The sequence below is a fragment of the Symphalangus syndactylus genome, chromosome 18 (assembly GCF_028878055.3).
Source record: "Symphalangus syndactylus isolate Jambi chromosome 18, NHGRI_mSymSyn1-v2.1_pri, whole genome shotgun sequence".
Taxonomy (NCBI): domain Eukaryota; kingdom Metazoa; phylum Chordata; class Mammalia; order Primates; family Hylobatidae; genus Symphalangus; species Symphalangus syndactylus.
Window position 1 is genome coordinate 64,562,771 of NC_072440.2, and position 25,020 is coordinate 64,587,790.

A 25,020-nucleotide genomic window follows, 5' to 3' on the forward strand; every position below is an offset into this window, starting at 1 on the left:
TTTCCAGGCTGTCTGTCAGCCTCCAGGAGATGGACTGGGACCTTTAGACATCGGTGGAGAACAGGATGCTCTGTCTCTTGCTGTCCAGGGCAGGGATGGCCTCCAGCCACAGGAAGTACAGCAGCACCTCGACCTGCCCTCGCAGAGTGGGGAAGAGGAGAGTGGCTCAGAGGGGAGCTCACAGCTGCTGGTGGGGAGGTCTTTGGGACCCAAGTCACCAAGTCCACCTTAGATGCTAGAAACCCCTGCTGGTGTCATGAACCCCTGACAGTGAGACGGGGGTGGGGTGGGGTCCTGACAAGGCATGACTTGTTGGGTGGGGGGTGGTTATTTATTTTAGAGACGCACAGGGCCTTTCTCTGTCCCCCGGCTGGAGTACAGCAGCTCCATCGTAGGTCACTGCAGCCTCTAACTCCTGGGCTCAAGCAATCCTCCTGTGTCAGCCTCCCAGATACCTAGGATTACAGGTGTGTGCCACAATGCCTGGCTAATTTTTCTTTGTATTTTTTCTAGAGACAGGGTTTGCTACATTGCCCAGACTGGTCTCAAACACCTGGGTTCGGTTTTCCTGCCTCGGTCTCACAAAGTGCTGGGATTACAGGCATGAGCCACCATACCCGAACACTTGGGGTGGTTTTAAGCCCCCAGCAAGGTGCACCAGCAGGACCAGGAGGTGGCCTGGCCATCCCCTATCACTCCCATCCATGCAAACCTAGGCAAGTCCCTCTCTCTGAATCTCAGCCACCACCACATACGATGCAAGTAGGAAGATGGGCAGGACTAGGGGTGGGGCAGGCAGAGGCCACCTCTGTCAGGCTGGGGTGGCATGGGCTGGAGACTGTCTTCCCATACCTGGGACATGATCTCCAAGGACCTGCTGTCGGTCATGGTGATAGGCTGGCTTGGATTGGCAGGGAGCTTGCTCTCCTTCTCGGAAGGCTGGAGCAGCGTGGGGCCAAAGACCGTGGCGAGGTTGTGCAGGGACATCTTATTGACTGCCTCCTCCTCTGCCACCCTGTAGAGGACCAAAGCAGAGGGTGTCATTACAATGCCACCACCAGGAGAGAGGCAGAGGGGCTGTGCCGTGCTGGAGTCCTCAGGGAGGGAGTGACCTCGACCCTGGCTGTGCTGCAAGCTGACTTCAGCCCTGGTACTTCTGGGTCTCAGTGGCCCAGGACAAGGGGCCAGCTCTGGGCTGGTGGGGAGGTTTTCATGATGTGGTTGGGAGGGAAGAGAGGGGTCCAAGTGCACTGCTGGCCGTGTCCAAAGCTCTGAGCTCTTTGTTAAGGCCACAGTGCAGAGGGAGGAGGGTGGCAAAGAGGAGAGGCAGGGGCAGGGGTGGCAGTGGTGCTAGTCCTTAGAAGCAGTGAGTTACTGCAGACAGGGGTCAGGGGAAAATGTCCTTGGTGCTGGGGGTCTGGTGGGAGCAGAGGGGCACCCCGCGGCCTGGGGACCTGGAGCCCCAGGCAGCTACGGGAGAGCTGGGCTACCTTTTCAGGTGGTCCAGAAGGAAAAGGAAGGGGAGCAGGTTGGCCTCTGGCAGGGACAGCAGCAGGTTGAGCATGCAGCTCTTCTTTGCAACTGGGTCTGGAAGAGCTGCAGGAGGCAGTGGGTTACTCCTTGGGGTCACAACGAGCCAGAGACCTCTCCGGAGGTGGTCACATGGAGCGCCCGGGACATGAGTCCTTGTGCAGTTTAGGCTTGTCATCATCGTCACACACACAGCGCTGGCCACCAGTAATGACCCTGCGAGGGGCACCTGTGTGGGGTGTGAACCACCTGAACGCCTTTTCTCTACCTCGCAGGGGTCAGCAGCACCCGGCAAACAGCAGCAGGAGGAGCCACTAGAGCAGCTGCTCATGGGCAGAGCTGCCCTTGGGCAACTCCTGCCACCACCCCCTCCCCAGGGGAGCCCGAGGCAGCGGAGGTTCGGCATGGAATGAAACAGGGGAGTGAGGGACACAAGGAGGTGGGAAGTAGGAGGGCCCCAGCCCCACCAAGTATGGAGAGACCCCCTCGTCGTCCTGGACACCACAGGGGCACCTGCAGGCTGGGAGACCAGCTCCTCTGTGCATGGGCCTGGGAGGCAGACCTGCCCTAAGGGTGATGCAGAGGCTCCAGGTGCTGCAGACGCCAGCGCCCACTCTAGACATCAGCCTCCAGGTTGACTAAGGGTCAGGTCATGTTTGAAACCATGCTTGGCTGCACCAGGACCCATGGCAAGAGCGCCTGGGCACCAGCGTTCAGCCCTGGTCCGCAGGAAGGAGGACAGCAGACTTTAGGACCCCACAGCACGGCAGTGCTGACCATTTCACCCACGTGGCCTCCTTGAGAAATACGGACGGGGAGCCCTCTGGGGATGGGCAAGGTCTTCCAGGACAGGCTCGGTTTTGGTCCCCTGCTTTCTGAGGTTGGGTTAAAATGCTGACCATGGCAGAGAGGGCACAGCTCAGGTTCCCACACCTCACTTTTCACAGCCTCCAAGGGCAGCAGTGCACATGGAGGAGACATCTCCCACGAGGCCAAGTCCTCTTTGCTGAGGACAGTTGCACAGGTAGTGCACTGCAGAAGGGTAACACCTTAGAGGGGGTGTCATTTGCATCATAGATGCAAAATTCACCGGTGAAGACTGATGTAGTTTGTCCCTAAAGTTTTGCTTTGATTTGCAGATATTTATCCATGGCAGTTTCCTGAAAGATGTCTATAGAAGGTTTTGAGGAATGGGAACCTTTTAATTTGCTACTAAACTAAACCCCAAGGGCCCATTATATGCCAGCGTGGTCCTAGAGATTCCATACTCATTCAGTTCCTTTTCATCATAGGAAGTGGGCATTATAATATCAGGTCCACTGTAAGAGGTGGAGGCTGGGCGTGGTGGCTCATGCTTGTAATCCTAGCACTTTGGGAGGCCTACCTGTGCAGATCGCAGGAGTCCAAGAGTTTGAGACCAGCCTGGGCAACACGGTGAAACTCTGCCTTTACAACACATACAAAAAGTTAGCCGGGCTTCGTAGCATATCCCTGTAGTCCCAGCTATTCGGGAGGCTGAGGTGGGAGGATCGCTTGAGCCTGGGAGGTGAAGGCTGCAGTGAGCCCAGATTGCACAACTATACTCCAGCTTAGGCCACAGAGCAAGACCTTTTTATTCTCAAAAAATAAAATAAAATAATAAAAAGAAAGAAAGAGAAAGGAACAGATCAATAGGTACAATAAAGTAACGTTTGTATAAAAAAAGCAAAAGAACATATTTGTTTATTTGGATATTTGCTTATGTTCATAAACTACCTCTAGAAAGATACCAAGAAACTGAATCTATTTGGTTGCATCTGAGAAGCTACAGGAATAGGGACGGGGTTGAGATGGTGCTTTCTGAATTTTGAAATATACAAATGTATTGTCTATTTAGAAATAAGTGGGCCAGGCGTGGTGGCTAGGCCGGGTGCGGTGGCTCTCGCCTGTAATCCTAGCACTTTGGGAGGCCGAGACTGGCAGATCACTTGAGGTCAGGAGTTTGAGACCAGCGTGGCCAACATGGTGAAACTCCATCTCTACTAAAAATACGAAAATGGCCAGGCGCTGTGGCTCACCCTTGTAATCCCAGCACTTTGGGAGGCTGAGGCGGGCAGATCACCTGAGTTCAGGAGGTCGAGACCAGCGTGACCAACATGGAGAAACCCATCTCTACTAAAAATACAAGATTAGCCTGGCGTAGTGGCGCATGCCTGTAATCCCAGCCACCCAGGAGGCTGAGGCAGGAGAACCGCTTGAACCTGGGAGATGGAGGTTGTGCTGAGCTGAGGTTGTGCCATTGTACTCCAGCCTGGGCAACAACAGCGAAACTTTGTCTCACAAAAAGAAACAACAACAACAACAACAACAACAACAAACCACACACAAAAATAGCTTCGTGTGGTGGTGGGTGCCTATAATCCCAGCTACTCAGGAAGCTGAGGCACGAGAATTGCTTGAACCTGAGAGGCAGAGGTTGCAGTGAGCCAAGATCAGGCCACTGCACTCCAGCCTGGGCAATAGAGCAAGACTCAATCTCTAAATAAATATATAAAATAAATAAATAAATAAATAATATTAAGACAAAAATCATAAGGACATTACATAAACCACGTTATGCCAGTGATTTTTTAAAATATCAAAACAGGCAGTTTTATAGAAAAATATAACTTCAGGCCAAGTGGGGTGTCTAATGCTTGTAATCCCAGCACTTTGGGAGGCCGAGGTTGGCGGATCACTCAACCTCAGGAGTTCGAGAGCAGCCTGGCCAACATAGTAAAACCCCAACTCTACTAAAAATATAAAAATTAGCTGGGCATGGTGGCACATGCTTGTAACCCCAGCTACTCGGGAGGCTGAGGTGGGAGAATCACTTGAACCTGGGAGGCAGAGGTTGCAGTGAGCCAAGATCACGTGACTGCAACAGAGAAATTCTGTCTCAAAAGAAAAATATAACTGCATAAAAACGAAGTAGGGAGAAACAGAAAACTTTGTCTAGATCTAGAACCATTAAAGGAATTGAATGTTTATTTTAAAATCTGTATCCCATCCCCTCAAAAATCTCACAAAAAGACAAAACCAAAGAAAAGCACCTGGCCCAGATGATTTTATAGACAGCAAACATGAGGACCTGACGGTCAGCTGGCAGTGGGATGAGGCTGACCCCATCCTCTGCTTTAGCCACGGGAAGCCTCCCGTGGAGCTGTAGGAGCTCGAGATGGCATTGCGTTTGGTGCATGAGCTGGTGCAGGAGGGCTGGGATGTCTGGTTGGATCTGACTTCTGACCTCTGGGCATGGAGGTCTCTCTGCAGAGGCCCGGGCCTGGGCACAAAGGGAGAGTGGCCTTCATTATCCCGCAGGGGCCTAAATGCAGACCGTGCATCCCCGGTGACCTCGGGGACCCTTCTCTGATCATCAGGATTCTCTTGGGACTCTGGGGTCCTTGTCCTGCTCAGGCATCCCTGCCCCACTCTCCTTCAGGGCCCTCGACATGATCTTCCCTGGACACGAGTCTGGGGACAGCTGGGTGTTGTGGGCCCCAAAGGGGTGACTTCCTGCTCCTGGGCCCCACAGAGGGTCCTTGTGCTCAGTGCAGTGGCTGAGCTGGAGGATGCGCTGGAACTCGGAGCACACAGCACTGGCTTGCTGTGGTACCTGTGCCATGAAATTAAAGGCAGTATCACCAGGAAGGAACACAGGGCTTGCAGGATCACGGAAAACCTTCTTAGTGTTATCTTGACACCACTGATGCCAAGTGTCCAGGTGCTTGTAGGATGGCCTGCCACTCAGTCCAGGGGCAGGAGCAACGGGGAGATCCCACAAGCAAAGTGAACTAGGGGATGGGCTGAACGGGCTCCAGGCAACTGAGCCCTACTGGCAGGTCCTCGGCCTGGGCCCGGACAGGAATGAGGGGCACAGAGTGCCCAGGTAACGGCTCCTGGGAGCAGTGGGGAACCGTCGGATGCTTGAACTCTCGAGAGCTGGGCTCTGAGCGTCCTCGTCGAGCTGCCAACTCGGCCAAAGACTGAGCCAACAGTTTCTTCTGTTGCCGGGCAACGCGCCTTTTAAACCTGAGGGAGTGGCTGAGCATGCAAAGAACCCGCGCGAGTGACAGAGCGACCTTAACAGATTAGCGCGGCAAGGTTGCCGGGCAGCGCATCTTTTAAACCTGAGGGAGGGGGTGCGCGTGCACAGAATGGCGCGAGTGACAGAGCAACCTTAACGGGTTAATTAGCGCTGCAAGGTACCCGTGCAAGATACCTGCTGGCAATGGCGGCCGGCAGACCTGGGGGGGGCATGCAAGAGGTATTGGAGGGAGAGACGCCGGCACAAAGGTCGCGGGAAGAACAGGTGCCCACAATGGCTGCAGATCTGCCCGTGGATCACTGAAGATTCCTGCTCTCCTGCTGAGGTGGAGATTGCAGGGAGCTGAGATCGCACTATTGCACTCCAGCCTGGGCAACAAGAGCAAAACTCCGTCTCAAAATAAAAAAAAAGAAAAAGAAAAAAAAGAGGCCCGGCGTGGTGGCTTATGCCTATGATCCTAGCACTTTGGAAGGTCAGGACGGACAGATCACGAGATCCGGAGTTGGAGACCAGCCTGGCCAACATAATGAAACCCCGTCTCTAGTAAAAATACATATTTAGCCAGACATGGTGGCACGCGCCTGTAGTACCAGCTACTCCGGCGGCTGAGGCAGGAGAATCATTTGAACCTGGGGGCGGGGAAGGGATTGTGATGCGCCGAGATCACGCCACTGCACTCCAGCCTGGGCAACAAAGAAATGATCTGTCTTTTTTTTTTTTTTTTCTTGAGACGGAGTCTCCCTCTCTCTCCCAGCCTAGAGTGCAGTGGCGCCATCTCGGCTCACCGCAAGCTCCGCCTACCGGGTTCACGCCATTCTCCTGCCTCAGCCTCTGGAGTAGCTGGGACTACAGGCGCACGCCACCACGCCCGGTTAATTTTTTGTATTTTTAGTAGAGACGGGGTTTCACAGTGTTAGCCAGGATGGTCTCGATCTCCTGACCTCGTGATCAGCCCGCCTCGGCCTACCAAAGTGCTGGGATTAAAGGCGTGAGCCACCGCGCCAGGCCGAGACTCTTTCTTAAAAATAAAGGCCGGGCACGGTGGCACTTTGGGAGGTGGAGGCGGGCGGATCACGAGGTCAGGAGTTGGGAGACCACCCTGGCCAACATAGCGAAACCCCGTCTCTACTAAAACTACAAAAAATTAGCCGGGCGTGATGGCCGGCGCCTGTAGTCCCAGCTACTCCCGAGGCTGAGGCAGGAGAATGGCTTGAACCCGGTAGGCGGAGCTTGCGGTGACTTGAGATCTCGCAACTGCACTCCAGCCTGGGTTACAGTGCAAACCTCCGTCTTGAAAAAAAAAAGAGAGACAGAGAGCGAGACAGAGAGAAAAAGGTTTATTATTTTGAGACTCCGTCTCAAAAAAAAAAAAAAAAGACAGAGTCTGGCTCTGTTGCCCAGACCAGAGGGCAGTGACGCGATCTCGGCGCATCACAATCCCTGCCCCGACCCCGGGTTCAAGTCATTGTGCTGTCTCAGCCGCCCGAGTAGCTGGTACTACAGGCGCGTGCCACCACGTCTGACTAAATTTGTATTTTTACTAGAGACGGGGTTTCACTATGTTGGCCAGGCTGGTCTCCAACTCCTGATCTCCTGATCCGCCTGCCCCGACATCCCAAAGTGCTGGGATGCGTGAGCCCCCACACCTGGCCACTATTTTTTCTTTCTTTCTTGTGTGTGTGTGTGTGTGTGTGTGTGTGTGTGTGTTTGTGTGTGTGTGTGCGTGATGAAGTTTCGCTCTTGTTGCCCAGGTTGGAGTGCAATGGTGCTATCTCAGCTCACTGCAATCCTGGCCTGAGCAGGAGAGCAGGAATCTTCAGCGATCCACTGGCGGATCTGCAGCCATTGTGAGCGCTTAGTCTTCCCATATCTTTTGTGCGCGCGCCTCTCCTTCCAGTACCTATCCCGCAAGCGTCCCCCAGCTTCCCCCTATCGCCAGCAGGTGCTGAGATCGCGCCATTGCACTCCAGCCTGGGGGACCAGAGCGAAACTCTATCTTAAAAAAAAAAGGATGAAAATTTTGGAAAAATATGGAAGAAACCAAATGGATTTTTAGCTCAACTAACTCGTAATTATTCAGTGTCTATTTTTTGCAAGAAACCGTATATTTCATGTCTACAATCAGGGCCAGAGTCCCAGCTCTCAAGTGTGGGTGTTTCCGAAGCAAATTGAAGAACACAGGCATAAAAGTGCATTAAATTAATAAAATTTTTCTCTCTGTCTCTCGCTCTCTTATTTATTTATTTATTTATTTATTTATTTATTTATTTATTTTTTGAGACAGAGGTTCGCACTGTCACCCAGGCTGGAGTGCAGTGGCGAGATCTCAGGTCACTGCAACCTCCGCCTCCCAAGTTCACGCCTTTCTCCTGCCTCAGCCTCGGGAGTAGCTGGGACTACAGGCGCCCGCCACCATGCCCGGCTAATTTTTTTTTTTTTTTTTTTTTTTTGAGACGGAGTCTCGCTCTGTCGCCCAGGCTGGAGTGTAGTGGCGCAATCTCGGCTCACTGCAAGCTCCGCCTCCCGGGTTCACGCCATTCTCCTGCCTCAGCCTCTCCGAGTAGCTGGGACTACAGGCGCCCGCCACCACGCCCGGCTAATTTTTTTTTTGTATTTTTTAGTAGAGACGGGGTTTCACCGTGGTCTCGATCTCCTGACCTCGTGATCCGCCCGCCTCGGCCTCCCAAAGTGCTGGGATTACAAGCGTGAGCCACCGCGCCCGGCCATGCCCGGCTAATTTTTTGTAGTTTTAGTAGAGACGGGGTTTCGCTATGTTGGCCAGGCTGGTCACCAACTCCTGACGTCGTGATCCGCCCTCCTCTGCCTCCCAAAGTGCCACTGCGCCCGGCCTTTTTTTTTAAGACAGAGTCTCGGCCGGGCGCGGTGGCTCACGCCTTTAATCCCAGCACTTTGGTAGGCCGAGGCGGGCTGATCACGAGGTCAGGAGATCGAGAGCATCCTGGCTACCACGGTGAAACCCCGTCTCTACTAAAAATACAAAAAATTAGCCGGGTGTGGTCGCGAGCGCCTGTAGTCCCAGCTACTCCAGAGGCTGAGGCAGGAGAATGGCGTGAACCCGGTAGGCGGAGCTTGCGGTGAGCCGAGATCAGGCCACTGGAATCCAGCCTGGGCGACAGAGGGAGACTCCGTCTCAAAAAAAAAAAAAAAAAAAAAAAAAAAAAAAGACAGAGTCTGGCTCTGTTGCCCAGGCTGGAGTGCAGTGACGCGATCTCGGCGCATCACAATCCCTGCCCCGACCCCGGGTTCGAGTCATTGTGCTGTCTCAGCCGCCCGAGTAGCTGGTACTACAGGCGCGTGTCACCATGTCTGACTAAATTTGTATTTTTACTAGAGACGGGGTTTCACTATGTTGGCCAGGCTGGTCTCCAATTCCTGATCTCCTGATCCGCCCGCCCCGACATCCCAAAGTGCTGGGATGCGTGAGCCCCCACACCTGGCCACTATTTTTTCTTTCTTTCGTGTGTGTGTGTGTGTGTGTGTGTGTGTGTGTGTGTGTGTGCCTGTGATGAAGTTTCGCTCTTGTTGCCCAGGTTGGAGTGCAATGGTGCGATCTCAGCTCACTGCAATCCCCGCCTGAGCAGGAGAGCAGGCATCTTCAGCGATCCACTGGCGGATCTGCAGCCATTGTGCGCGCCTGGTCTTCCCATTGCTTTGTAAGAGCGCCTCTCCTTCCAGTACCTATCCCGCGAGCGTCCCCCAGCCTCCCCCCATCGCCAGCAGGTGCTGAGATGGCGCCATTGCACTCCAGCCTGGGGGACAAGAGCGAAACTCCATCTCAAAAAGAAAAAAAAAAAAAGGATGAAAATTTTGGAAAAATATGGAAGAAACCAAATGGATTTCTAGCTCAACTAAATCGTAATTATTTACTGTCAATTTTTGCAAGAAACCATATATTTCATGTCCACAATCAGGGCCACAGTCCCAGCTCTCAAGTGTGGGTGTTTCCTAAGGAAATTGAAGAACACAGGCATAAAAGTGCATTAAATTAATAAACCTTTTTCTCTCTGTCTCTGTCTCTCTCTCTCTTTTTTTTTTTTTTTTTTTTTTTTGAGACGTAGGTTCGCACTGTCACCCAGGCTGGAGTGCAGTGGCGAGATCTCCGGTCACTGCAAGCTCTGCCTCCCGAGTTCACGCCACTCTCCTGCCTCAGCCTCCGGAGTAGCTGGGACTATAGGCGCCCGCCACCACACCCGGCTAATATTTTGTATTTTTAGTAGAGACGGGGTTTCACTATGTTGGCCAGGCTTTTCTCCAACTCCTGATCTCCTGATCCGCCCGCCCTGACATCCCAAAGTGCTGGGATGCGTGAGCCGCCACACCTGGCCACTATTTTTTCTTTCTTTCTTTTGTGTGTGTGTGTGTGTCTGTGACAAAGTTTCGCTCTTGTTGCCCAGGCTGGACTGCAATGGTGCGATCTCAGCTCACTGCAATCCCCGCCTGAGCAGGAGAACAGGAATCTTCAGCGATCCACGGGCAGATCTGCAGCCATTGTTGGTACCTGTTCTTCCCGCGTCCTTTGTGCCCGCGTCTTTCCTTCCAGTACCTATTGCATGCCCCCCGCCCACATTCGCCTCCCGCCATTGCCAGCAAGTGCGTTGCGCGCGTACCTTGCTGCGTTAAGGTCGCTCTGTCACTGGCGCCATTATGTGCACACGCAGCCACTCCCTCAGGTTTAAAAGGCGCGTTGCCCCGCAACATAAAGGTTGCTCTGTTACTGGCGCCATTATGTGCACACGCAGCCACTCCCGCAGGTTTAAAAGGCGCATCGGCCGGCAACACAGCTCATTGCTGGCTTAGCCTTTGGCCAAGTTGGTAGCTCGACGAGGACGCTCAGAGCCCACCTCTCGAGAGCTGAAGCATCCGACCGATCCCCACTGCTCCCAGGAGCGGTTACCTGGGCACTCTGTGCCCCTTATTCCTGTCTGGGCCCAGGCCGAGGACCTGCCAGTAGGGCTCAATTGCCTGGAGCCCGTTCAGCCCATCCCCCAGTTCACTTTGCCTGTGGGATCTCCCCGTTGCTCCTGCCCCTGGTCTGAGTGGCAGGCCATCCTACAAGCACCGGGACACTTCACATCAGTGGTGTCAAGACAATCGTTCCGTGATCCTGCAAGCCCTGTCTTCCTTCCGGGATCAGCAAGCCAGTGCTGTGTGCTCCGAATTCCAGGGCATCCTCCAGCTCAGCCACTGCACTGAGCACAAGGACTCTCTGTGGGGCCCAGGAGCAGGAAGTCACCCCTTTGGGGCCCGCAACACCCGGCTGTCCCCAGACTCGTGACCAGGGAAGGTATTGTTGAGGGCCCTGAAGGAGAGCAGGGCAGGGATGCCTGAGCAGGACAAGGACCCCAGAGTCCAAGGATTTGATGATCACCGAAGGGTCCCTGAGGTCACCGGGGATGCACGCTCTGCGTTTCGGCCCCTGCGGGACAATGGAGGCCTCTCTCCCTTCGTGCCCAGGCCCGGGCCTCTGCAGAGAGTCCTCCATGCCCAGAGGTCAGAAGTGGGCGATACGCAGAGATCCCAGACCTCCTGCACCAGCTCATGCACCAAACGAAACGCCATCTCGAGCTCCTACAGCTCCACGGGAGGCTTCCCGTGGCTAAAGCGGAGGAGGGGGCCAGCCTCATCCCACTGCCAGCCGACCCTCAGTTCCTCAAAGAAGGGCAGTGAGGACAGACCTCAGGCTGTCTCTTCAGGTCACACTCAGTGTGCACCAGGGCAGACACTCGCCCCCAGGAATGGCTCCCCCAGATCCCAGGCCTCTAGGCCCCGTGGACGCAAGTTTCCCCTGCTGCCACGCAGGCGAGGGGAGCCTCTGAAGATGCCACCTCCCTTAGAGCTGGGGTTCCGGGTCACTGCTGAAGACCTGGACCGGGAGAAGAAGGCTGCGTTCCAGCGGATCAACAGTGCACTGCAGGTTGAGGCCAAGGCCATCTCGGACTGCAGACCCTCAAGGCCTTCCTACACTTCGTGCTCACTTGCAACAGGGGCTTCTGGTCTGCCTTCTGTTTCTAAAGCACCCAGTATGGATGCACAGCAGGAGGGACACAAGCCCCAAGACGGCCTGGGCCTAGTGGCCCCCCTAGCTTCTGCTGCAGGGGCCCCCTCTACAGCTCCTGTGTTTGGGATGCAGCACAGACCACCAGGCTCCCTCCTGTTCGTCTCCTCATTTCCCCTTCCTCCCACCTTTTTCTACTTCTGGGACTCAGCCCAGGTCCTCTGGCTGATTGCTACACCCTTCGGCTCCTCATTTCCCCTTCCTCCCACATTTTTCTACTTCTGGGCCTCAGCCCAGGTCCTCTGGCTGATTGCTGCACCCTTCCCAGCTGCAAGCATGGACGGAAGCATTTCTGGAGCCAGTTCCAGCCCCCCACCCACGCCCATGGAAATCGACAGTAGTGAGGCGGACGGAGCTCGGCATTCCGTCAGAAGAAACCCTTTAAAGAGAAAGGCCAATTGGTAACAGGGCATGAGGGGGCCTGAACACCAGGGCGCCCCCAGGCAGAGCACTTCCATGGTGACCACGGGACCTGGCACAGGGAGCAACTCTGTTGGGTGGCACTTTTGTTTTTTTTGTTGTTGTTGTTTGCCAGATGCCAAATAAATATTTTTATTAACTTTCTTTCTGTACTTCACTTTTGTGTCATCAACATTTATGGCATTAACCTAAACAGAAGCCTCAGTCAATTAAAGAATAGAAAAGATAAACATTTTTAGAACTGTAAAGCGTGTTCTAAGAGTTTCTTGGCCATTTTACTTTTCTTTTTATTTATTTATTTTTTTTATTTGAGTTCCCTTAGTATTTATTGATCATTCTTGGGTGTTTCTCGGAGAGGGGGACGTGGCAGGGTCATGGTATGATAGTGGAGAGAAGGTCAGCAGATAAACACGTGAACAAAGGTGTCTGGCTTTCCTAGGCAGAGGTCCCTGCGGCCTTCCGCAGTGTTCGTGTCCCTGGGCACTTGAGATTAGGGAGTGGTGATGACTCTTAACGAGCACGCTGCCTTCAAGCATCTGTTTAAAGAAGCACATCTTGCACAGCCCTTAATCCATTTAACCCTGAGTTGACACAGCACATGTTTCAAAGAGAGCACGAGTTTGGGGGTAAGGTTATAGATTAAGAGCATCCTAAGGCAGAATTTTTCTTAGTACAGAACAAAATGGAGTCTCCTATGTCTACTTCTTTCTACACAGACACAGTAACAATCTGATCTCTCTTTTCCCCACATTTCCCCCTTTTCTTTTCGACAAAACCGCCATTGTCATCATGGCTCGTTCTCGATGGTCGCTGTCTCTACAGAGCTGTTGGGTACACCTGCAGAAAGGCTGTCACTTCACACTTGGAAGGTTGCACAGCGGCCAGGCAGAGGCACTCCTCACTTCCCAGATGGGGCGGCCGGGCAGAGGCGCTCCTCACATCCCAGATGGGGTTGCTGGGCAGAGGCTCTCCTCAAATCCCAGACGATGGGCAGCCGGGCAGAGGCGCTCCTCACTTCCCAGACAGGGCGGCCGGGCAGAGGCGCTCCTCACATCCCAACGATGGGTGGCCAGGCAGAGACGCTCCTCACTTCCTAGACGGGGCGGCGGTCGGGCAGAGGCTGTAATCTTAGCACTTTGGGAGGCCAAGGCAGGCGGCTGGGAGGTGGAGATTGTAGCGAGCCGAGATCACGCCACTGCACTCCAGCCTGGGCAACATTGAGCATTGAGTGAGCGAGACTCTGTGTGTAATCCCAGCACTTCGGGAGGCCGAGGCGGGCAGATCACTCGAGGTCAGGAGTTGGAGACCAGCCTGGCCAACAGGGCGAAACCCCGTCTCCACCAAAAATACAAAAACCAGCCAGGTGTGGTGGTGTGTGCCTGCAATCCCAGGTATTCGGCAGGCCGAGGCAGGAGAATCACGGGAGCCCCAGGCAGGGAGGTTGCAGTGAGCTGAGATCATGCCACTACACTCCAGCCAGGGCAACAGAGGGAGACCGTCTCAAAAAAGGAAAGAAAGAAAGAGAGAGAGAGAGAGAGGGAGGGAGGAAGGAAGGAAGGAAGGAAGGAAGGAAGGAAGGAAGGAAGGAAGGAAGGAAGGAAGGCAGGCAGGCAGGCAGGCTTTTGTCTTTACTTTCCATCACATCCCTGGGGGACCATTTAAGCTGACGCCCGCAATTGCAAGTCGGGGATCCAGTGTCACCAAAAACAAGGCAGGCTTCACGTGCAAGTCTGGGCCGGCTTCTGACCCTAGCAACCCCACTTCCCGCGTGGGCACAGCAAGGAGGAACCTGGCCTCTAAGGCTCCCTCATGCGCCATCAGGAGTTCTGCTGGACACAGGTCCAATGGGCCATCCTCCAGCTCATCCTTCTCCATGTCGGGCTTTTGAGCCCGTCATAAATTCCTTCCCTAGAGTGAGATCCAGAAGAGTTTTCTCTAGATTTCCTTCCAATATTTTTGTAGTTTCGTATCTTATTTTCTCTAGGTTTCCTTCCAATATTTTTGTAGTTTCGTATCTTAACATTCACATTTAAGTCTTGAATCTATCTCGAAGTGATTTTTCTATATGCTGAGAGATAAGGGTCCAGTTTCATTCTTCTGCATGTGGCCATCCAGCCCTCCTAGTACCATTCATTGAAGAGAGTGTCCTTTCCCCAGTGTGTGTTTCTGTCGGCTCTGTCAAAGATCAATTGGCTGTGAACATGTGTCTGTCTTTCTGGGTTCTCTCATCTGTCCCATTGATCTAAGTGTCTAGTTTTATGCTAGGATTATACTATTTTGGTTACTATGCACTCGTCAAAAATTTTGTAGTTCTAATTTGCAGTGAAATGGGATGCCTCTAGTTTTGTTGTTTTTGCTGAGCATGACTTTGGGGTCTTTGAGCTCTTTTTTGGTTCTTTTTTATGAATTGTAGGACTTTCCAATTTTGTGAGTGATGACATTGGTATTTTGGTAGGGGTTGTATTGAATCTCTAGACTGCTTCGGGCAGTGTGGTCATTTTAATGCTATGAATTCCTTCCATGAGCATGAAATGATTGTCCATTTCTTTCTGTCCTCTTAAACATTTTCATCAGTGTTTTGTAGTTTTCCTTGTAGAAATCTTTCACCTCCTTGGTAAAATCTCTTCTGTGGCATACATTTTTCCATGTTGCTGCTATTGTAAATGGGATTGCCTTCTTAATTTCTTTCCCAACCAGACCATTATTGGTGTATAGAAATGCTGCTGATTTTCTTGTTGTTGTTGTTGATTCTGTATTCTGCAAATGACTGTATTAATTTATTTATCAAGTCTAGGGGTTTTCTGGTGGAGCCTTTACACGTTTCTAGATCCAAGATCACATCTTCATCAGACAAGAAGAATTCGATGTCCTCTTTTCCAGTGTGGATGCCTTTTATTGTTTTCTCTTGCCCGATTGTGTGATGTCGAATAGGAGTGGTGAGAACGGGCATCCTCGTCTTGTTCCTGTTTACAGAGGAAATGCTTTCAACTTTTCCCCATTCTATAGTAGGTTAGCTATGGCTTTGTCGTATCAGCTTTTATTATTTTCACGTACGTTGTTTTGTTTGTTTGTTTGTTTGTTTTTGTTTTTTGAGACAGAGTCTCACTCTTGCCGCCCAGGGTGGAGCGCAATGGTGTGATCTTGGCTCACTGCTCCCTCTGCCTCCTGGGTTCAAGCAATTCTCCTGCCTCAGCCTCCCAAGTAGCTGGGATACCTGGCTCATGCCACCACACCTGGCTAATTTTCGTACTTTTAGTAGAGATGGGGTTTCACCATGTTGGCCAGGCTGGTCTTGAACTCTTGACCTCAGGTGATCCACGCACCTCAGCCTCCCAAAGTGCTGGGATTACACGCGTGAGCCACTGCACACAGCCCAACCATTTTCAGGTATGTTTCTTCTATACCTAGTTTGTTTGTTACTTTTTTCAAGACATGGTCTCACTCTGTCTTTCATGTTGGAATACAATGGCACCATCATAGCTGCAGCTTTGAACTCCTGGGCTCAAGCCACTTCAGCCTTCTGAGTAGCTGAGACTACCAGTGCATGTCACCACAGCTGGCTAATTTTTATTTTTTTGTAGAGATCTATGTTCCTCAGGTTGGCCTTGAACTGTTGACCTCAATTGACCCTCCCAGCTCAGCCTTCCCAAAGCACTGGGTTGACAAGCATGAGCCATTGCCTGGCCCAGAGTCACATTTTAACATATATCTTCACTGCCAGGCTCAAGTTTTGGCAGTGACTGAGAACCCTAAGGGAAAGTGTCTGGTCAGGCTCGGCCCAGTCTGTGCACAGGAGGGGAATGGAAAAATGGCCCGTGGATGGTTCTTTTGGAGAACTGGCCAGACAAGCACTGAGATGCCGTTTCCTGGAGTACAGGGCCGTGCCATGTCCAGCCCAGCTGCCAGGTCCAGGGCCCTCGGCACCATCTAGTTTGGGAGCTCATCCAGAAGTGACCTCATTTACCCAAAGCAGCTGGTCTCCTTTCCAATCTGGTCCCATTTGAGAGATGCAACTGGGCCCTGTCTTCCAGGAAACCATTTCAGTGCATGCCTTTGTCCCCGCACTGGCTGGCCTCTCTGTACCGTGAGAACTTGGGTTATGCAAGGCTCTGCCTGTCAGCTGACCATCATGAAGCAGCTCTCTTCTGTTCCGGTGAGGCCGACTAGACTCCGACACCCCTGCCCTGGGTCTGACCATTCTCTCCTTCACCCAGAAGTGACCTCCAACCCGATCCTGTGCCCTGTCTTCTGGCAGCTGCTCTGGGGAAGGGCATTTTGGCCTCAAGGGCTTAGAGTGTCGTTTTCTGTTTTCTGTTTGTCTTTCCAGAGCTGTTTGGGACAGCCGATGCATCAGTCCAAGGACTGCTTCTTTCGAAGGCGATCTTTCTTTCAAGGGTGGGTATAAAAGTTCTTGTGGCTGGGCGCAGTGGCTCACGCCTGTAATCCCAGCACTTTGGGAGGCCGAGGCAGACGGATCACGAGGTCAGGAGATCGAGACTAAACTGGCTAATGCGGTGAAACCCCGTCTCCACTAAAAATACAAAAAAAATTATCTGGGCGTGGTGGCGGGCACCTGTAGTCCCAGCTACTCGAGAGGCTGAGGCAGGAGAATGGCATAAACCTGGGAGGCAGAGCTCGCAGTGAGCCAAGATCGCGCCACTGCACTCCAGCCTGGGTGACAGAGCGAGACTCTGTCTCAAAAAAAAAAAAAAAAAAGAAAAAGAAAAAAAAATTCTTGTGATATTTGTGTATGAAATCAGCCTTCACTACATGGATAGGACCAGCACGCTTCCGTGGCACGACTCTACAATCTTACTACATTTTTTTTTTTATTTTGTATTTTATTTATTCCTTTTTAGACAGAGTCTCATCACTCTGTCGCCCAGGCTGAAGTGCAGTGGCGAGATCTCGGCTCACTGCAACCTCCACCTCCTGGGTTCAAGCAATTCTCCTGTCTCAGCCTCCCAAGTATCTGGGACGACAGGCACACGTCAAAACGCTCAGCTAATTTTTGTATTTTTAGTAGAGATGGGGTTATGCCATATCGGTCAGGCTGGTCTCAAACTCCTGACCTCAGGTGATCGACCTGTCTTAGCCTCCCAAAGTGCTAGGATTACAGGTGTACATTTATTTATTTATTTGCGATGGAATCTTGCTCTGTATTTATTAATTTATTTATTTGAGATGGAGTCTTGCTCCATCACCCAGGCTAGAGTGCAGCGCTGCAGTCTCGGCTCACTGCAACCTCTGCCTTCCGGGTTCAAGCGATTCTCCTGCCTCAGTGTCCTGAGTAGCTGGGATTACAGGTGCCTGCCACCACAGCTGGCTAATTTTTGTATTTTTAGTAGAGACAGTGTTTCACCGTCTTGGCCAGGCTGGTCTTGGACTCCTGACCTCATGAACCACCTCCCTCAGCCTCCCAAAGTGTTGGGATTACAGGCCTAAGGCACCGTGCTCGGCCATATTTATTTATTTAATTATTTAGAGACAAGGTCTTGCTCTGTCACCCAGGCTGGAGTGCAGTGGCGCCATCTCAGCTCACTGCAGCCTCCGCCTCCGAGGTTTAAGCGATTCTCATGTCTCAGCCTCCTGAGTAACTGGGACTACAGGTATGCACCACCACGCAGGGATAATTTTTTTCTATTTTTTTATAGAGACACAGTTTCACCACTTTGGCCGGGCTGGTCTCGAACTCCTGACCTTAGGCGATCTGACAGCCTCGTCCTCTCAAAGTACTGCGATTACAGGCATGAGCCACCGCGCCCGGCCTCTCACTACATTTAAATGATGCAGTGGCTCACACCTGTAATCCTAGCACTTTGGGAGGCCAAGGCAGGTGGATCACCTGAGGTCAGGAGTTCGACACGAGCCTGGCCAACATGGGGAAACCTCGTCTCTAGTAAAAATACAAAAATTAGTCAGGCGTGGTGGTACAAGCCTGTAGTCCCAGCTACTTGGAAGGCTGAGGCAGAAGAATCACTTTAACCAGGAGGCAGAGGTTGCAGTGAGCCGATTTCATGCCACTGCACTCCAGCTTGGGCGATAGAGTGAGACACCATCTCAAAAAAAGAAAAAAATATGATGCCGGGGCATCTGGGCCTGAATACCTGCACGAGCACAGTCATGTCCAGGCCAGGGCTGCCGGTCGAGGTCCGGCCCCATCTCTTCCAGCAGAAAGGGAGCAAGCTTGCGGGGCGGCTGGGGGACAAGATCCCAGGATCTCAGCCTCTGCTCATGGATCAGCTCTGAGACCCCGAGTGAGCTGGGGGTGCTCTGTGAGCATTGGTTTCCCCAGCTGTCAAGTAAAGGGATTGGATGAGGGAGTCTTGTCGAGGTGGAATGATCTCAGCTTTGGGGCAGCAGTGAATGGTCCCGCTCCCTGGGCCATGCCAGTGGCCCGGCCTCGGCTGAAAACAGCCCCAATCAATACTCTGGAATGGGGATGAGGGGGCAGTCAGCTCTTGCTCCTAGTCAGAGAGATACAATAGGGCTCTGTGGCTGAGCTGGGTGCCTTGCCTCACACCTGTAATCCCAACCTTTGAGAGGCCGAGGTGGGAGGATTACTTGAGGCTGGGAATTTTGAGAATAGCCTGGACAACATAGCCAGACCCCATGTCTACAAAATAATAATAAAATAAGGTGCAATGGCACACAGCTATAGTCCAAGCTACTTGGCAGGCTGAGGCAGGAGGGTCCCTTTGCCACCACACAGGCTTTCGAGCCAGGAGGCGGGTAAGACGTAGCTGTAGACCCAAAGCAACCATCAGCCCTGGGGCCCTGCGGGAGAGGAGCACTTTCAGAACATGGAAAAGTGTGGTCATCCCATCATTAGACAGCACACATCCTACATGAATAAAAAGTCGTATGGGGAAGGAGGTTGGGGAGGGAACAAAAATTGGCACAGACATCGATAGACTGGTTTCCAGTTTCAAGGTAACAGATGCACATCATGAGACCAGAGGAGACCGAGACAAGGGCTGGATTTGGCTTTTCTAAGCAACATGTGTTCCTGCACAGGGCTGGATGGTCGCTGAGACAGAGATGGAAGCCAGGACACGGGAGCCCACCGGGCCCAGATAGGTACAGACAGCAGAGGCTCCTGTTCTGTCCTCGCCACCCACGAGGGTGACACTGCTTGTAAATGGTGGCTGTGCTCTCCCAGCAAGAAAAAAGCACAACTAAATCCACACTGCACACAGAGGCAGACAGAAAGCCTTCAAGTGGCTCTGTTTTCTGCTCCCTGCCTCGCCAGGTCCACAAGCAGAGAGGAGTGTCAGGCGCATGGCCCCGCTGTCAGGCTCCCCAGCGAGCTGCGGGCTCAGCAGGAGCTGCCCACTGACACACGGGGCACCCACTCCTCCCACCTTGGGAGCGGTCGCCAGACAGAGCCGCACTGGGTGCTGGTGTCATCCAGGGACCCCACACACTTCCTTAAATGTGATCCTGCTTCCCTCTGGGCAGCTGCATCCTCTCCTCCTACAGGACCGTCTGGAAACTTGGCTCTCAGTTTGCTCTCCCTTCTCTCCTCTGCCTGCCCCAAGCCCCTCTCTCTAAAACAGTGATGCAACCTTCTTGGGGTTATTTCTTGAAAATACTTGGCGGCCTCCATGCTTCTGTTTTCTTTAGCCAGGTGGTCAGGAGGGTTTACAAAGAATGCCTGGGCTCCCCCGCAGGTGCCGGCAGATGGGGTAGCAAATGGTCCTGTGCCTCCACCTGCTCTGGGAGGGAGTCTCCTGTCTCTAGGCCTGGCCCCTTCCTAACCCTCCACATATCCTGTTCTCCAGAGACTTCAGAACCCACTCCTGAGAACAGCGAAGCCAGGCACTTATGGGAAGACCAAATGCTGCCAGAACACGGATTGTCCAGGGATTACATTCCAGCATCTTATTAGGTATCTGGATCTGTTGGGAAAAAAATTAGAAACTACGTATAAAACGTAAAAATATTCAAGTATCAAAAGGTTATTTAGGATGAAAGTTTTAAAACAAGTCATCAGCAAGCTGCTACCACCAAGTGGAGGCTTTTACAAAAGTTGAGCCAGTCCACTGAGCTGAGAGGACAGAAATGGAGTCAGCTGTGCTGGGGCAGGGGCAGGGACACTTGGGGCAGGGAGTGTGTGGGCAGAGAAGCCAGAGAATTCCCGGCCTGTGGAAGCCAAACACGAGAGCCTGGGCCGGAAGGGCGGTCAGGATCGGGGGACGAGGTCGCTCTCCCTGGAGAAGGAACCCTAAAGTGCGTAGCCTGGGATTCTCTCCCTGGGGGTCCTGTCGCCCGACATTTCATGGGCCTTCTGAGCTGCCTTCCAAGGAGGACAAACACGGCAACAAAAGACCCATTTCTGCACAAAAATCCTTCTGGAAAGAAAAAGAAGAAAGGCAAGAATGGAGTCCAAACGCTCCCCAGTGCTGACTAAGCCTCTCCAACCCTGTTCTAAGTGGAGTGTGGTTTCTAAGTCAGGGAATGGAAGAGGCCCCACCCACACAGGCCTTGGCCCCACAGGATGAAGCAGCAGCGTTTATTCCAGATACAATAGTGAGGGAATCCGGTCACGTTCCCTCCTCCCCAGAGAGGGCACATCTCGACAAGTGATTCGGTAGAAATCTTTTAGACTCTATAAGTTAAGTTCATAAAAACCACTCCTTTCACCCTGTCTCCCAGGGCCAGGCCTGGACTCTGAGATGAACTGGCTTGGGGGCGCCCTCGGGTGGCCACATAAAAAACCCACAGTCTGAGGCCAGCCTGGGGCTCTCAGACCTGGGCGGGACCTGCCCAGGCCACCTGTCCTTCCGCTTTGGGCCGCTGTCTCTTGGCAGATGGCCTGACACTTGGGGGTGGCCCAAGGATGCCTCAGAAAATCTTGATTCCCACTCTACAGATGGCTTGATAAGCCAGAGGTTTCCAGGCTGTCTGTCAGCCTCCAGGAGATGGACTGGGACCTTTAGACATCGGTGGAGAACAGGATGCTCTGTCTCTTGCTGTCCAGGGCAGGGATGGCCTCCAGCCACAGGAAGTACAGCAGCACCTCGACCTGCCCTCGCAGAGTGGGGAAGAGGAGAGTGGCTCAGAGGGGAGCTCACAGCTGCTGGTGGGGAGGTCTTTGGGACCCAAGTCACCAAGTCCACCTTAGATGCTAGAAACCCCTGCTGGTGTCATGAACCCCTGACAGTGAGACGGGGGTGGGGTGGGGTCCTGACAAGGCATGACTTGTTGGGTGGGGGGTGGTTATTTATTTTAGAGACGCACAGGGCCTTTCTCTGTCCCCCGGCTGGAGTACAGCAGCTCCATCGTAGGTCACTGCAGCCTCTAACTCCTGGGCTCAAGCAATCCTCCTGTGTCAGCCTCCCAGATACCTAGGATTACAGGTGTGTGCCACAATGCCTGGCTAATTTTTCTTTGTATTTTTTCTAGAGACAGGGTTTGCTACATTGCCCAGACTGGTCTCAAACACCTGGGTTCGGTTTTCCTGCCTCGGTCTCACAAAGTGCTGGGATTACAGGCATGAGCCACCATACCCGAACACTTGGGGTGGTTTTAAGCCCCCAGCAAGGTGCACCAGCAGGACCAGGAGGTGGCCTGGCCATCCCCTATCACTCCCATCCATGCAAACCTAGGCAAGTCCCTCTCTCTGAATCTCAGCCACCACCACATACGATGCAAGTAGGAAGATGGGCAGGACTAGGGGTGGGGCAGGCAGAGGCCACCTCTGTCAGGCTGGGGTGGCATGGGCTGGAGACTGTCTTCCCATACCTGGGACATGATCTCCAAGGACCTGCTGTCGGTCATGGTGATAGGCTGGCTTGGATTGGCAGGGAGCTTGCTCTCCTTCTCGGAAGGCTGGAGCAGCGTGGGGCCAAAGACCGTGGCGAGGTTGTGCAGGGACATCTTATTGACTGCCTCCTCCTCTGCCACCCTGTAGAGGACCAAAGCAGAGGGTGTCATTACAATGCCACCACCAGGAGAGAGGCAGAGGGGCTGTGCCGTGCTGGAGTCCTCAGGGAGGGAGTGACCTCGACCCTGGCTGTGCTGCAAGCTGACTTCAGCCCTGGTACTTCTGGGTCTCAGTGGCCCAGGACAAGGGGCCAGCTCTGGGCTGGTGGGGAGGTTTTCATGATGTGGTTGGGAGGGAAGAGAGGGGTCCAAGTGCACTGCTGGCCGTGTCCAAAGCTCTGAGCTCTTTGTTAAGGCCACAGTGCAGAGGGAGGAGGGTGGCAAAGAGGAGAGGCAGGGGCAGGGGTGGCAGTGGTGCTAGTCCTTAGAAGCAGTGAGTTACTGCAGACAGGGGTCAGGGGAAAATGTCCTTGGTGCTGGGGGTCTGGTGGGAGCAGAGGGGCACCCCGCGGCCTGGGGACCTGGAGCCCCAGGCAGCTACGGGAGAGCTGGGCTACCTTTTCAGGTGGTCCAGAAGGAAAAGGAAGGGGAGCAGGTTGGCCTCTGGCAGGGACAGCAGCAGGTTGAGCATGCAGCTCTTCTTTGCAACTGGGTCTGGAAGAGCTGCAGGAGGCAGTGGGTTACTCCTTGGGGTCACAACGAGCCAGAGACCTCTCCGGAGGTGGTCACATGGAGCGCCCGGGACATGAGTCCTTGTGCAGTTTAGGCTTGTCATCATCGTCACACACACAGCGCTGGCCACCAGTAATGACCCTGCGAGGGGCACCTGTGTGGGGCGTGAACCACCTGAACGCCTTTTCTCTACCTCGCAGGGGTCAGCAGCACCCGGCAAACAGCAGCAGGAGGAGCCACTAGAGCAGCTGCTCATGGGCAGAGCTGCCCTTGGGCAACTCCTGCCACCACCCCCTCCCCAGGGGAGCCCGAGGCAGCGGAGGTTCGGCATGGAATGAAACAGGGGAGTGAGGGACACAAGGAGGTGGGAAGTAGGAGGGCCCCAGCCCCACCAAGTATGGAGAGACCCCCTCGTCGTCCTGGACACCACAGGGGCACCTGCAGGCTGGGAGACCAGCTCCTCTGTGCATGGGCCTGGGAGGCAGACCTGCCCTAAGGGTGATGCAGAGGCTCCAGGTGCTGCAGACGCCAGCGCCCACTCTAGACATCAGCCTCCAGGTTGACTAAGGGTCAGGTCATGTTTGAAACCATGCTTGGCTGCACCAGGACCCATGGCAAGAGCGCCTGGGCACCAGCGTTCAGCCCTGGTCCGCAGGAAGGAGGACAGCAGACTTTAGGACCCCACAGCACGGCAGTGCTGACCATTTCACCCACGTGGCCTCCTTGAGAAATACGGACGGGGAGCCCTCTGGGGATGGGCAAGGTCTTCCAGGACAGGCTCGGTTTTGGTCCCCTGCTTTCTGAGGTTGGGTTAAAATGCTGACCATGGCAGAGAGGGCACAGCTCAGGTTCCCACACCTCACTTTTCACAGCCTCCAAGGGCAGCAGTGCACATGGAGGAGACATCTCCCACGAGGCCAAGTCCTCTTTGCTGAGGACAGTTGCACAGGTAGTGCACTGCAGAAGGGTAACACCTTAGAGGGGGTGTCATTTGCATCATAGATGCAAAATTCACCGGTGAAGACTGATGTAGTTTGTCCCTAAAGTTTTGCTTTGATTTGCAGATATTTATCCATGGCAGTTTCCTGAAAGATGTCTATAGAAGGTTTTGAGGAATGGGAACCTTTTAATTTGCTACTAAACTAAACCCCAAGGGCCCATTATATGCCAGCGTGGTCCTAGAGATTCCATACTCATTCAGTTCCTTTTCATCATAGGAAGTGGGCATTATAATATCAGGTCCACTGTAAGAGGTGGAGGCTGGGCGTGGTGGCTCATGCTTGTAATCCTAGCACTTTGGGAGGCCTACCTGTGCAGATCGCAGGAGTCCAAGAGTTTGAGACCAGCCTGGGCAACACGGTGAAACTCTGCCTTTACAACACATACAAAAAGTTAGCCGGGCTTCGTAGCATATCCCTGTAGTCCCAGCTATTCGGGAGGCTGAGGTGGGAGGATCGCTTGAGCCTGGGAGGTGAAGGCTGCAGTGAGCCCAGATTGCACAACTATACTCCAGCTTAGGCCACAGAGCAAGACCTTTTTATTCTCAAAAAATAAAATAAAATAATAAAAAGAAAGAAAGAGAAAGGAACAGATCAATAGGTACAATAAAGTAACGTTTGTATAAAAAAAGCAAAAGAACATATTTGTTTATTTGGATATTTGCTTATGTTCATAAACTACCTCTAGAAAGATACCAAGAAACTGAATCTATTTGGTTGCATCTGAGAAGCTACAGGAATAGGGACGGGGTTGAGATGGTGCTTTCTGAATTTTGAAATATACAAATGTATTGTCTATTTAGAAATAAGTGGGCCAGGCGTGGTGGCTAGGCCGGGTGCGGTGGCTCTCGCCTGTAATCCTAGCACTTTGGGAGGCCGAGACTGGCAGATCACTTGAGGTCAGGAGTTTGAGACCAGCGTGGCCAACATGGTGAAACTCCATCTCTACTAAAAATACGAAAATGGCCAGGCGCTGTGGCTCACCCTTGTAATCCCAGCACTTTGGGAGGCTGAGGCGGGCAGATCACCTGAGTTCAGGAGGTCGAGACCAGCGTGACCAACATGGAGAAACCCATCTCTACTAAAAATACAAGATTAGCCTGGCGTAGTGGCGCATGCCTGTAATCCCAGCCACTCAGGAGGCTGAGGCAGGAGAACCGCTTGAACCTGGGAGATGGAGGTTGTGCTGAGCTGAGGTTGTGCCATTGTACTCCAGCCTGGGCAACAACAGCGAAACTTTGTCTCACAAAAAGAAACAACAACAACAACAACAACAACAACAAACCACACACAAAAATAGCTTCGTGTGGTGGTGGGTGCCTATAATCCCAGCTACTCAGGAAGCTGAGGCACGAGAATTGCTTGAACCTGAGAGGCAGAGGTTGCAGTGAGCCAAGATCAGGCCACTGCACTCCAGCCTGGGCAATAGA

At 53.0% G+C, this 25,020-nt stretch overlaps 3 protein-coding genes across 3 annotated transcripts; 1 reads left to right on the plus strand and 2 right to left on the minus strand.

The window, feature by feature from the left end:
- LOC129467700 (breakpoint cluster region protein-like) lies at positions 1-4,498 on the minus strand. The gene is made up of 4 exons (XM_055252387.2): positions 2,915-4,498; positions 1,491-1,759; positions 853-1,015; positions 1-133 (listed from the first exon to the last, which is right to left on the minus strand). Exons 1-4 carry the CDS (start codon positions 2,987-2,989, stop codon positions 44-46), a joined length of 597 nt encoding a protein of 198 aa, XP_055108362.1. The 5' UTR covers positions 2,990-4,498; the 3' UTR covers positions 1-43.
- A 1,281-nt stretch (positions 4,499-5,779) lies between these two features.
- LOC129467523 (putative POM121-like protein 1) lies at positions 5,780-12,236 on the plus strand. The gene is given in 4 exon segments (XM_055252039.2): positions 5,780-5,860; positions 7,494-7,538; positions 10,569-11,828; positions 11,910-12,236. Coding segments are annotated over 4 exon segments (1,554 nt in total). The 3' UTR covers positions 12,078-12,236.
- Positions 12,237-20,987: 8,751 nt separating this feature from the next.
- Positions 20,988-24,977, minus strand: LOC129467693 (breakpoint cluster region protein-like). The gene is made up of 4 exons (XM_055252371.2): positions 23,902-24,977; positions 22,478-22,583; positions 21,840-22,002; positions 20,988-21,120 (listed from the first exon to the last, which is right to left on the minus strand). Exons 2-4 carry the CDS (start codon positions 22,549-22,551, stop codon positions 21,031-21,033), a joined length of 327 nt encoding a protein of 108 aa, XP_055108346.1. The 5' UTR covers positions 22,552-22,583; positions 23,902-24,977; the 3' UTR covers positions 20,988-21,030.
- Positions 24,978-25,020: the final 43 nt, after the last annotated feature.

What these genes read in the sequence shown, in the direction of transcription:
- LOC129467700 (XM_055252387.2), bottom strand. Translation starts at nt 2,989, where the DNA reads ATGTGTTGTAAAGGCAGAGTTTCACCGTGTTGCCCAGGCTGGTCTCAA. An exon ending in GACTCCTGCGATCTGCACAG is followed by an intron (nt 1,760 to 2,914) that starts GTAGGCCTCCCA and finishes CACCCCACACAG; the next exon opens with GTGCCCCTCGCAGGGTCATT. An exon ending in CCTTGGAGATCATGTCCCAG is followed by an intron (nt 134 to 852) that starts GTATGGGAAGAC and finishes CTGCGAGGGCAG; the next exon opens with GTCGAGGTGCTGCTGTACTT.
- LOC129467693 (XM_055252371.2), bottom strand. Translation starts at nt 22,551, where the DNA reads ATGCTCAACCTGCTGCTGTCCCTGCCAGAGGCCAACCTGCTCCCCTTC. An exon ending in CTTCTGGACCACCTGAAAAG is followed by an intron (nt 22,003 to 22,477) that starts GTAGCCCAGCTC and finishes GGTCCTCTACAG; the next exon opens with GGTGGCAGAGGAGGAGGCAG. An exon ending in CCTTGGAGATCATGTCCCAG is followed by an intron (nt 21,121 to 21,839) that starts GTATGGGAAGAC and finishes CTGCGAGGGCAG; the next exon opens with GTCGAGGTGCTGCTGTACTT.